Here is a 13,566-nt window from a genome sequence, read left to right as displayed (position 1 = left end):
GAAACGATATAGAGACCGGAACGAAACCGAAACTAATTTTTCAGAATGAAACATGACTGATATCGATTCTGTGTTTCAACACTGTGACCGGAACTGAAATGAAACCCAAAATAATTTTGATGAATAAAACTTTAACGGAAACGAAGTAGAAACCGAAACGAAACCGAACTAAAATTTTTCACAATAAAACCTGAACTGAAATGAAAACGAGACTAATTTTAAGGATAATATTGGATCTGAGATGAGACCGAAACTAATTTTGACGAACGAAACTGGAAGGGAAATTGAGTAGACAGCGGAACGATGCCGGAACCGAAACTATTTTTAGAATAAACTCGGAACAAATTTTAGCGAACCAAACTGAAACGATGATAAGCCTAGAACGTAACCAGAACTCAAACTAATTCCAATAAACGAACGTGAAACAAACCGAAGTCGGAATGACACCGTTAGCGGAACGAAACCAAAAGCGGAATGAAGTCAAAAGCGAAATTGCAACGACATAGAAACTGGAACAAAATGGAGTTCAAACTTGTTTCGATAAGCGAAAAAAACCGAAAGAACCGAAACTGAAATCGAAATAGAAATTAATTTTTAATAATGATGCCGAAAGTGGAAGCAGATCGAAATGAAGTTTTTTAGACTGAAACCAGAACTGAAATTATTCTGAGTCTCTAAAGTGGCACCGAAACTAAAACAAAATCGAAACTTAGTTTGAATACTAAAGCTAGAACGGGAACGAAGTAGAACCCGGAACGATGCAGAAACCGAGACTAATTTCAAACAATGAAATCGAAACAAATATTGACGAACGAAACTGGATTTACGAAAGTGAAACGAACCAAAATAGGAATAAATCCGATAGCGGATAGAAATCGAAAGCGGGATAGAGCCAAAACCGAAATAACTACGATGCAGAAACTGGAACGAAATGGAGTCTATACTTGTGTTGATAAGCGAAAAAACTGGAATAATCGAAGCAGCAGTCGATTTGAATCTTGATAACCAGAAATCCACCAAATAGACCAAAAGAGAGAGAGACTCGATTAACATTTTATTGTCTGTTTACATTCATTTCCGCAAGCACTCATTAACCAACGGCTCTATTTTTTGCAAAAAAAAAAATACGGCACATTTAGTCCTTAATTAGGATAAGTCGTCGTTGTTAAATATAATCATCGAAAATGAGATCAGATCTTTTGGATTTCGACTGCTATCCTTTAGTGCCTTTGGAATACGTCGTCCCGTTATGCAATTTAAAAAAAAGGTCGATCATTTTGGGCATACCACAATAAAACCAAACAGGTACATTAATACAAACACAACAATTTGACGGCCCTCGTAACACTTTTGGTACTATTTTGCTACTACTAAGGTAGTATCTTAGTAGCGTAATGTGCGGAAAACCCAAACTTGTTACACATATCTCCAGATTGGAAATGGGGACATGAAAGAAAAGAGAAGAGGAAACAGAGGAAATGGGAAGAAAAAGTAAAGGAATTTGGGGGGAGAGTCAGAAAAGTAAGGAAGAGAGGAGGAATACGGAGAGTGAGAGTAAAAGTAAGAATAATGGTAATGTCTTAAGACAAAGTAGTGAAAAGAGGTTAACAGGAAGATTAGTTTACCTTAACAGGCTAATTCAACTTCCTTATCTCTTTAATTCTTCCACAAATCTTCCCGTTCCTGTTACTCTTCCCATTCTTGCTCTTATCCAAGACTAACTCTCACTTTTACTCTTAATCTATATATGAGTAATAGTGAGAGTTAGTCTTGGATAGGAGCAAATTCTTCCGTAAATCTTCCCGCCCCTCTTATTCTTCCCACTCTTGATCTTATCCAAGACTAACTCTCACTATTACTTTTAATCTATATATGAGTAATAGTGAGAGTTTGTCTTGGATAAGATGATGATTGGGAAGAGTAACAGGAGTGGGAAGATCTACGGAAGAACTAAAGAGATAAGGAAGTTGAATGAGCCGATTAAGGTAAACTAGAAAATGCAGAGGGGAGATGAAATAAGAGAAGAAAAGGACTAAACAGAGGATAGGCAGGTGGCTGGATAGAGAAAGTCAGAACAATGTTTTTCGGGTTTCATCGTATGGCTGGGCGTATTTCCTGTTGGCCGCCGTAGTGTGGTGGCAGCGTGTTCCGCCTACCACAACGAAGATCGTGAGTTCAACTCCCGGCCAAAGCAACATCGAAAATTTAGAAAACAAATTTTTTCAATTAGAACAAAAATTTTTTCTAAGCGGGGTCGCCCTTGGCAGTGATTCGGCAAACATTCCGAGTGTATTTCTGCCATGAAAAGTTTCTCAAAGAAAACTCACGTTAGAAATCGGCATAAAAAAGTAGGTCCCGTCCCGCAAATTTGTAGGAAAAATTAAAACGGAGTACTACGCAAATTGGAAGAGAAGTTTGGCCTAAAATCTCTTCGGAGGTTATCGCGTTTTGCATTAATTTTATTTATTTCATGTTTGTCCAAATGTTACCAGGGTTAGCGAGAGCTGAAAGTACTGATAAGCGAAAGAGTTTCTTTGCCGTCATATAAATCTATAAGCTCTGATTTGTTGAAGCATCGCAGCTGTAAAATCTCTACCGCCATATATTTTTTTTACATCAGCCATCCCTTTATGCTCAATGGTCCTGCTTCAACGCTTAGTTTATATAGATCAATGTTCAGTCTTGGGGGACCGTTTACCGCCAATCCCGAGTTTTCGTAGCCGTTCAGTTCCGTTCACTAAAACTTTTCCATTTCCTCTCAGGAAATGGAAATAAAACCCGCCGTCAAAGAAAAGCAGATTTTAGGCGTTATATTCCTGCAAGTTATTTCATATTTCAGAAATGCATTAATGTAGTATTTTTTTTTTTTTGGTACTGAAAAAATCACTGCAGCATTGATAAGTCAAGAAGCAACACTTAAATTTACGAGTATTGTCAAATGCGACTAAATTTTGTAATATTGACTTAACCTGTCTAGTTTTATTGCGTCATGGGTTCCAGCAAGATCCTTACTATATAGGTTAGGTAAGATTTAACTGGCCGTTCCATGAGGACCTCACATAGACTGAATGAATCCGTAGTGTTCGCTGAAATTTATTTCAACGACCAAACTGAAAAACCCTATCATAAACCAAGACATATGTTTTAAATAACTCCGTCCTCTTGGCAAACACTAGAAGCTTTCTATGACCTATATTACTTCCTACTTCTAGATCTGACAGCTGTATCACTCCTAATAGCTAGAGCCTTAGCCTGGCAAGCAGAGGGTAGGAGCACAGAACGTGCTCGATCGTTTCCTCCTCCAACCCACACTTCCTACATCTGCTATCACTGACCAATCCTAATTTAAAGGCAGTATCCGGCCAGACTACCCGTCGTGAGTATACTGTTCTTTCTTTTTAATGAGAGAAGCAACTTTGTTAGTCTAAGGTTGTAAGACGTACACATAATCTTCGATAATTTACAGCCCCGCGCTTGAACACACGCCTTTTCCGCTTGGTCGATCATGTGCACCTCTCGCCTTCTCTTAATCGCGCCCAATCTAATTGGGCCGTCTACGGAGCAAGCTTAAAGGGATGCGCGCTTTTCAGCTAGTTCTTCTGCTTTTTCAATCCCATCTATTCTCATATGCCCTGGAACCCTGTCCCGATTCTTTCCAAAGACTGCTTACACTCTAACACACTTTTGGATGCTGTGCTATACGAAATTATAGCCTTAATTGCTGCTTAGCTTCAATATAAAGTTTAACACGGCTGCAGTTTAATTTATTCTCCAGTGTTTCTGTGTCTACTGCTTTGGTTACGGGTAATACTTCCGCTTGGAAAACGCTACAGTAATCTGGAAGCTTGTAGGATCTAATTCTTACTGTATACCTTGACAAAAAATGCATACAAATAAAGTGCACCCTAATGTATTCCGAATGTACGTACAAACAGGACGAGTAAAAGATTAGTGCACTGTAAATTGCTTAACTCATTTTCAAATGCAGTGTGTCTTATATAGTAAATTTGCCACTTTAGTGAGATTAACTGCAGCTGTAGCTGCATTTAAGTTGTAAAAATGCCCCAAGGAAATGTTAATGGCCAAAGTTGTTAGGCTATCTTGTGGCACAAAGTAGAAATGTAGATGGTAAGAGAGTTGTCTGCTTTGTGCGTGATAGTGCCAAAGCTTACAAAAACGTATTATTGAAATATTATGTTAGCCTAGATTTTCAAGGATTCTGGATAAAACTCGTACTCTTATTCCACAGGTGTTCATATTTGCGTTCGATGTTGATATTTGCGGCTTCCTTTCTTATTAATTCAAATATTTCCTACTTATTCGTTTTACTATAAGTATTCATTTCGAATGTGAAATTATTTGTGCTGTATTTAGAAAAGTAACTAATACTAAAGTTATAAACTCGCAGCCCTACAACCGCAAATTACTTCTACACTGAAAGAAAAAGACTGGTAAAATCAACCAAAATACGGGTAAATTTAACCGAAATTTCTGTCAATTTTTATCCATCGCAACAAGATATTAAATCAACTGCGCACAAATCGTTGATTCGTAATTGACCGTTTTAGTAGCCAAATGAACAAAAAAAGGTGTTGCGACAGCTTTGACGAAAGTACCTATGTTGCCATATAAATAAATAAATGTAAGACGCGATAACCTCCGAAGAGATTTTAGGCCGAGCTTCGCTTCCAGTTTGCGTCGTGCTCCTTTTTAAATTTGTTTACATATTGGCGAGACGGGACCTACTTCTTTTATGCCGACTCCGAACGGCATCTGCAAGGCAGATGAGTTTTCACTAAGAGCTTTTCATGGCAGAAATACACTCGGAGTGTTTGCCGAACACTGCTGAGGGGCGACCCCGCTTAGGAAAATTTTCTTCTAATTAAAAAGGCTTGTTTCTAAAATTTTGATGCTGCTTTGCCCGAGGTGTGAATTCAGGGTCTTCGGTGTGGTAGGAGGAGCACGCTACCATCACACCACGGCGGCCACCATATACATACGTAAATATGTGAATCCATAAATACGCATGCCTGCTACATATACATACACATGTACGCACTTACTAATCGAATTTCAATTGGGCGTACATCAAATATGCTGGCACACATTAAACATTATACACTTTATTATTTTGTTTTATTAAACGCACTTTCACAAAATTTTATTGTGACGAATATGAGTGACACTAAGTGATACTCACATCCCTAGTCTGACGCTAAGTAAATGAAGTCACAAGAACAATAAAGCAGACAGTAATTATGTATCTACATGAACGAATCAATCATTATGTCTGCACATATGTATGTACACGCAGCTGAGAAACAACGCACAACCACATGCATATATCTGAGATACTCCTGAAAGTATGCAATGAGAGAAGCTATAAAATCGTGCAATTGTAGTTACAGCTGAGAAATTTGAGAGCTGATGGCCAACTAGCAGATTCTGGAAATGGAAGCGCCTAGAAGATGCGAATAAGGAAATCAGGGAGTATAAAAGGCAGCAAATGTAGAGGCGCTGGAATTCAGTTTGATTTGAGCTATCGAGCAGTTTTCAGTTAAGCACGCTATCTGTCGGGCAATAGACCAGTTTCATTTAAGCTATCAGTTTGGGTCTTAAGCCAGCTAGTTGCAAAGTATAAGTGTTATTGTGAAGTACTTTAATAAAGGCCATTTTTTCATTATTCAATATTGGAGTTATTTATTCAGCAGTTTAGTGATACGAACTTAGCAAAAGGGCAAATAAGAGGATTTGCAGTAAATTCGATACATTATATTTTATAATTTATTTAATTTATAGTTTTGAACTTCGCTTTTCAAATAGAAATGAAAATAGTAGTCACAAAACTGATTCTCAATTTTTCAGTTGCAGCTCAGCTCATTCTCAATTTCTTCTCTCGCATGTAGTTGCCACACTTGATTATTTCGAACAAAACTTGTAGTATAAATGTTTGACATAACATTTTAAATAGAAGAACTTGTAAGTTATAGAAAAGTAAAGAGTCAAATCGTAGGAAGGTAATTCACCGCTGGAGTAACTTTACATGTAATTCGGCAAGTTTAATTTTCGTAACACCTTAAGTTGAAACGATTCCAAAACAACTCAAACTTTTATGTTGTCGGAAACATCAACATTAAAAAAGATTGTTTTTTATTATCTTATTAGATTCGTTCGCGTGAGTGAAAATTCGTAAAAAATTGAACAAAATGTTACTAACTTTGGAAAAATCCTAGTTCAAGCAAAACTTTTGCAACAATAAGGCGCAATTTTGCATTTCGCTTGGACGAGAGGATGCAAAATTATACCCTATAAATAGGTTCCCCGGTATCTCATAACTTTTGCACAGGAAATTCAAAAAAGGGTTTTTACGTTTTGTATTGATAACTGAAAAACTAGTTTTTTGATGTTTTCCCATTTTGTGTGTTTTTTCGATTTGGTGGTTTTCTTGTTTTGGTATTTGTTTTTTTTAACAAGTGGCACCATCGTCATAAGTACAAAGTAGAGAGCGCAGTGAGCGTAAAATTCTCTTTGAAATTTACTCATGTCTTGACTGTTGATCGCTGTTGAAATGACCAGTGAGATCAGTTGTGTTAACAAAAAAATCAGTTAGATTTATTAGGAATCTGTCAATTTTACAGAATTTTGTTAACTTAAGAGGGACAATCTCTCTTCTGTTGAAATGACTAAACTAATTTGTTCGCTTGACAAAGAACTCGGTCGAATTAACCATAATTCGATCAATTTCACCGACTCTTCTTTAAGTTAAGAACAACAGAACCGATTTGTTGATTTTACTAGCACCATTTCTTTCAATGTATACGTATCTGAATGTGTGCTCCAATTAATCAAACCTGAAACAAATAGTTACTATACTTATAACCGTACCCTATATTGCATCAATATATCTCTGATTGCCTCTGTATTTACTATACACTCATCCTTTGGTCTACCACTACATATACATACATAAAATGTTACTCATACGCACCGCACCGTTCTTTAAACGAGATGACACAACACAATGCAACTCATGGGAGAACAATTTCTACTCATCTAATGTTGGTGATGTTGCAATCAATGAATGTGATTTACTTTCCTCATTTCTTATTACTTCGCTTACATAATTAGTAGCGTCGCTTTCACTTGTAATTGATATTGATGGGGAATCATTCAATTCACTCTCTTTTTTTTTTAATTAATTTTTGCTGAGTTGTTGTTGTTTAACAAGGATACGGATAAGAATGAGTGACAGATGCTGCAACAGGCCAGTACATACATAGAGTCTGGCCGATTCATCGGCATAGGCTAGTATTAGAAAAGTATGACATTTATAGATAAAAACAGAGTGACATAGAATTTTGAAAATGGAACAAACGCAATGCCCGAACTAATCCGGTAACCGGCGAAACATAACAAACAAAAAAAAAATAGAGTAAACCCGCGGCAGGTATGCCTGTGTTAAGAGCGACTAAAATACACGAATGATTCAAAGGGTTGCCAGCGCAATTTATAGCTTCTCCAACCCAATTTTCAACCTCACCTACCCGTGGAGAATCCTGCTTCTTTAGAAGCCGAGACTCTGGTGACCTCCAAGTACTATGCGGTGGGGGGCGGGATGGCCTAGAGAGTTCAACGTGGTCATATTAAATCTTTTCCCGAGATGGTGGTGCTTATACCTTTATGGTGCCTGTTACCGGAACGTACTGGATCTATATCCGCCAAAGGACCATTAAAATTCGACAAAAACAACAACTAATAAAAAACGCAACGAAACCGTTTACCGAAAGAAACTGAAACCTAATCACAACTTAAATACGAACGAAACGCTAGCTGGGTCGAGACATAAAACCGAAACTAACTGTAATGTATGAAACTCGAAACCGGAGGACTTCATAAAATCAAATTCGAAAGCGGAACATTATTTTGAAAAATTAACCGGCTCTTTATAAGTTCCGTTAACAAAAATTTGACCAGCTCTAAAGAAAGTATATGGCCCAAAATAAGTAAAAGGTTCTAAAAAAGTGAGCGTCTCCCAAAAAATTGTCGGTTTAAAAAATTCGTCCGGTTTCATAAAAGAAACAGGTCCCTTATTTGTAGCGGATTTCAAAAAAGGGTATGGCTCGAAAAAAGTAAACGTTTCCAAACAAAGTAGTGAAGGTTTTCCAATCGGGTTTCAAACATAATGGGTTTAAAAAAGTAAATAGTTTTAGGCGAGTGCTCGGTTTCAAACAAGCGAACTGTTTCAAAAAAGTAACCTTTTTAAATAAGTAGGCGGTTCAACTTATTAATGATTCCATTAGAACAACCGGACTCAAAAAGAAAATAACCGGTTATAAAAAATAACTCGAATGTAAGAGGTTTTAAAAAAGTAACCTGTTCCAAAGAAGTTATCGGTTGTTAGAAAGTAAGCGGTTCGAAAAATAACCGGGTCAAAAATGTATAAGGCTTCGAAAAAAGTATATAGTTTCAGAAAGAACCCGGGTCTCTAAAAGTTAACGCTTCAAAAATTTTACAGGTTCCAGAAAATTGAAAGCTTCCAAAATTTAACAAATTTTATGGAAAGTGACTTGTTTGAAAAATGAACCGGTTTAAGAACCAAAAATGAAACTACTTTAGAAAAGCAAATGGTTTCAAAAAATTAAACGCCTAAAAAGTCGACGGTTTCTAAATAAATAACCGGTTCCAAGAAAGAAACCGGGTACAACTGTTTAAAGTAATGATGTTATAAAACGTCTTTCAAATTTAAAAAATTTTTTTTTAATTTTATAGAAGTCATAACTCGTATTATCCTTGGTAGTAATTTGGTTGAGTTTGTAAAATTCCCTAGGAGGTTAAGGAATTAATTAAGCTCGCAGAGTAAGAGCTTCCTAGAACCTTAAAGATTAGACTTAACATGACACTACACAATGGTGTAGATATAAAAAATTTTATTTAAAACTGTAACAAGTAAGAAAGTCTAAGTTCGGGTGAAACCGAACAACATATACCCAACTGTGGCACTTAAAACGCTGTTGTTGCGTGCTTTGTGTGGTTAATTTTGCTAAAAGGTTGAGCAATAATACATGTAGTTACTCGAGACTTACCCGGGTATTTCGGTGGATTGCCGCTTTGTGTAAATGGTTGGTGATGATGTTCTGGTGGTGTTGTGCTGCTACGCGGACACTTCGCTGGCGCTGTGTTGAATGCGTCGATTTATCCTGGTTAGCGATGCGTGACTTTCGCTTACAGCTTGATTTGAACTCTTTATTGATCTGCTTTGAAGATTTTGTAGGTACTTCGTATATGAATACACTCAGCACTTTGTAGGTTGCCCCAATTTATGGCACTTAACGGAGACAACAATTATTTATTTTGCTCGGTACTGGTTTGTCTTAAACACTTTTATGGAGCTATGTATTCTAGAATCAATCGTTTGCGGAGAACCTCTTCGATACAGAAATCAGATAACAACTTTGCATATTTGCGCTAGATTTATTATAAACTGCGGATTGTCGAATTACAATACTTTTTTGATTATAATATTATAAAAGAAAATGAAACCGGGGATTTGCAGAGCACAAAATGTCTAAGCCTTGGGCAATTGAGGGCGAGCAGTTTAATAAGAGTTATAAATGAGTAATTTTATGTGCTTGTAAGCGTATGAGTCGTGGCACAGTGGCTGACGTACCCGACCAAACGCCCGGGGTTGCGGGTTCAACTCCCACCAAGCATTCCTTTTTTTAAATTTATAAATTATTATTATTAATGGACTGTATTGAGTTTATGGGGTTTTTGATTTAATGTATTCCATTTATTGAGTTGGGTAGTTTTAGTGTTATTGGCGTATTTAAGTCATGGGAGGATGCATAGCATCAGTACACCTTTATTTATTTAATTTGGGGGCGAGCACTGGGGGGCTCTGAGGCTTCGCTCTACTGAGCCACCTCATCCTCTATTTGAAGAACCCTTTAAAATGTGATATGGAGGCGAGCACGGGACGGCTCTGAGGTATTGGCACCCCATTTTCTACAAGAAAAACCTCTATTTATTTAATTTGGGGCGAGAGTTGGGCACTCTGTGGTTTCGCGCTAATGAGCCACCTCATCTTCTATTTGAAGAACCCCTTCAAAGTGTGATATGGAGGCGAGCACTGGGCTCTGATGTATTAGCACACCATCCGAAGAACCTCGATTTTAATTAAAAAACTCAAACTATGTCTTTAGAATATTTCACTAACCAGTTGAGAATTACAAGCACACTCAATGGCTACTGAAACAAACGAACGAAAAATGTTCATAGTTTAAGTCGCTTAAACATAATGGTTCTATTCTGAACTCACTTTAATTCAAAGAAGCAAAAAGGATACAGATGCTACATCTATTCAACTTGTGCAGATGAAAATGCAGTTTAACAGCTGTAGCTTTGGAAAAAATGTATATGCCAAATTACGTTCGGATTGGGAGATTCTTGTTCGACTTATGGCATTAAAATAATTTTGGAAAGAGTAACAACAAGTAAAGATGTCTAAGTTCGGGTGTAACCGAATATTATATACTCAGTGTGAGCTTCAATTGTACAATTCATTTCAGATAAACTACTTTTCTACATAACACGTGGCACCGCCTATTTAAAAAAAAATTTCTCCCCATTTCCTCTTACAATAAAACTTGATAAGTGAAATATCATTGATTCAAAACTATTTTTTGCTAAGTTATAGCTTATTATTCTAGTCTACGACCCCTTTAAATTCGTTTTATATCTAAGTTGCCGTGTTCTTTGAACGATCCCGTCCATTCTTACTAGAAATATTTTCTGCTATATGGAAAATATGTGTACACAATTTCATTACGATATGTTAATTTTTCTTCGAGTTATGTCTCCCGAAACATAGAAAATTGTTTAGTCATAAAAGGGGCGGTGCCGCGCCCATTTTTTAAAATTTGAAGTTTTTCCTATTTCTTGTTATAAATCCACATGGGAAATGAAATACCATTGATATAAAGCTCTTTTTTGCAAAGATATAGCTTATTTTATTCGTCCACGACCCTTTTAAAAATCTTTTATATAAAAGTGGGCGTGGTCCTTAATCGATTTCGTTAATTTTTCTTCAAAGCATTGCTTATAGAAAAAGCAACCTCTCCGCCGAATTTTGTTACGATAGGTTTAACGATTTTTGATTTATGATTAATAATATTTGTAAAATTGATTTTGTCACAAGTGGGCGGTACCACGCCCATTTTACAAAAATTTTTCAAATTTTTATCAAGTCGCAATATCAGTCCACACGTCAAATTTCAGCATTCTGCGTGTATTATTTACTAAATAATACGGATTTTGTGTTTTCCAAAATGTTATATATCGCACACTAACTACAAAAGAGTCACAACTTGAAAAAATGTAAATGTTCAGGAGAGAAGAAAAACGGTTTATGTGAAAACGTCTGTAATGTTATACTGAAATCCAGTTTTACAAAGAAGGATACCTTCATTATAAAATAAATTGACGAAATTTTGTTCTAATTATTTGTTTACGGACAAAATATATAGCAATTTTGAATTATGACTATTTCTAAGAAAATTTACCACTCGTACATTCACAATTATTTCATCAAAAAAGGCACATTTCACAATAATACAAGCAATTTTACTCACTCTTTACGTATAAAAAGACACAATTTTAATTAATACACAACAAAGTTAAAAGTTTTTTGTAACAAGATAGTCAGAATTTAAAATAATACACTTTAAGCGTAAAAAAAATGTTCACTTGTTCTTAAGCAGATTGACACAACTAAAGATAGTACTCTTTAGTTGATAGAGCGCAAGCAATGCAATCAACACCAAACCTGGCATAACGGTAATTTTCCAGTTAAAGAAGAAAATAATGACAAGGAAATTTAAGGGGCATTTAGATATGTGTACTGTGAATTGGTTTATGGAAAAAAGCCGATTTTGAAAAATTTTAAGTTGTGACTCTTTTGTAGTTAGTGTGCGATATATAAAAAGTGGGCGTGGTTATCATCCGATTTCGCTCATTTTCAATACCAATCTATTCTGAGTCCAGGTAAGCTCGTGTACCAAATTTGGTGAAGATATCTCAATATTTAATCAAGTTATCGTGTTAACGGGCAGACGAACGGACGGACAGACATGGCTCAATCTAATTTTTTTTCAACACTGATGATATTGATATATGGAAATCTATATCTATCTCGATTCCTTTATACCTGTACAACCAATCGTTTTCCAATCAAAGTTAATATACTCTGTGTACAAAGCACGCTGGGTATAAAAATGGGCGGGTGATGCCCATTCTCAAAAATTTGTTTAAGTTTTGTTCTTAGCTCAGCCCTAGCACTACTGAAGTAGAATATCAGTCAAATTTAGTTAAATACCATAGAGTTATTACAAACTTTGTTAAGGTTTAACTTTTAGGAAAAGTGAGCGTGGTCTTTAAACGATTTTGATTATCTTCACTCAGTCTATACGATTTGGCAAAATAGTGGATCTGCCAAGTTTCATTGTAGCATGTTTAACGGCTTTTGATTTACGGCTTGTTAAACTTCCAAATTTTCTTCCTCTAAACGTAGGTGGTGGCACGCCCATATTCCAAAATTTTTTGGAATGTACGTTTTACGTCATAAAACCGATTAGCCTACCAAAAATTCATATTCAAGGTTTGATAAGCGCACTACAAACCTTTATAGTTTCATAGCTTCCGAAACCCAATTGTTAACCTCACCTACGCGAGGGGAATCCTGTTACAAATATGAATGTATCATACACATATTTAGCAGGCAAAGCTCTGGTGACCCCAAGTTCCTCATGGAACTAGGGGGTGGAAGGCGGGATGTCTTAGAAGGTTTAATGTGGGCATGTTAATCGTTTCCGATATGGTCAGGCTAGTACCGGAACGTACCGGATCTATGTCCACCAAAGGACCAGCAACATCGATAATACTCCCCAAAACCTTCGGGGAGTGTCTTTGTCGTTAATACAATAACAACAACCTACCAAATTTCATTGGCTTAGCTGTATTCGTTTTGGAATTATCTAAGTTTTTCCATTTTTTTTTTTTGAAATTTTCGATATTGCAAAAGTGGGCGTGTTTATCGTCCGATTTCGCTAATTTTCATACCAATCTATTGAGGGTCCCGATAAGCCCGTATACCTAATCTGGTGAAGACGGACGGACGAATATTTCAATACTGATGATTTTGATATATGAAAGTCTATATCTATGTGTCTCGATCCCTTTATACCTGTACAACCAACCGTTACCCAATCGAAGTTATAATACCCTGTTTACAAGTACAGCTGGGTATAAAAATATTTTAGACAAATAACTACAAACCCATTTTATTACTTTTTTTATAGAACAACAATTTGCCATAGCGGACTGTAATTCCAACAGCGTTACGAAATCATTTGTGCCGTGCAAAGTTTGTGGCGACAAGGCGTCCGGCTATCATTATGGTGTAACTTCATGCGAGGGTTGTAAGGTGAGACATAGACACACACACACCCACACACAGACGTTGTGCAGTTTATATATATTCGATTATTTTCTACTCAAATTAAATTATAT

The 13,566-nt window shown here is 36.4% G+C and overlaps 1 protein-coding gene across 3 annotated transcripts in view; it reads left to right on the top strand.

The window, feature by feature from the left end:
- The window catches only part of Eip78C (Ecdysone-induced protein 78C), a 908,078-nt gene that overhangs the window by 591,853 nt on the left and 302,659 nt on the right, over positions 1–13,566 (top strand). For all 3 annotated transcript variants that reach the window (XM_067786959.1, XM_067786960.1, XM_067786961.1), the window contains one exon: positions 13,356–13,480. In XM_067786959.1, coding sequence (XP_067643060.1) covers positions 13,356–13,480 — 125 coding nt within the window. The remainder of the gene's footprint in view (positions 1–13,355; positions 13,481–13,566) is intronic.

This window comes from Eurosta solidaginis, chromosome 5 (assembly GCF_040869045.1).
Source record: "Eurosta solidaginis isolate ZX-2024a chromosome 5, ASM4086904v1, whole genome shotgun sequence".
Taxonomy (NCBI): domain Eukaryota; kingdom Metazoa; phylum Arthropoda; class Insecta; order Diptera; family Tephritidae; genus Eurosta; species Eurosta solidaginis.
This window is presented reverse-complemented; position numbering and strand designations above follow the sequence as displayed.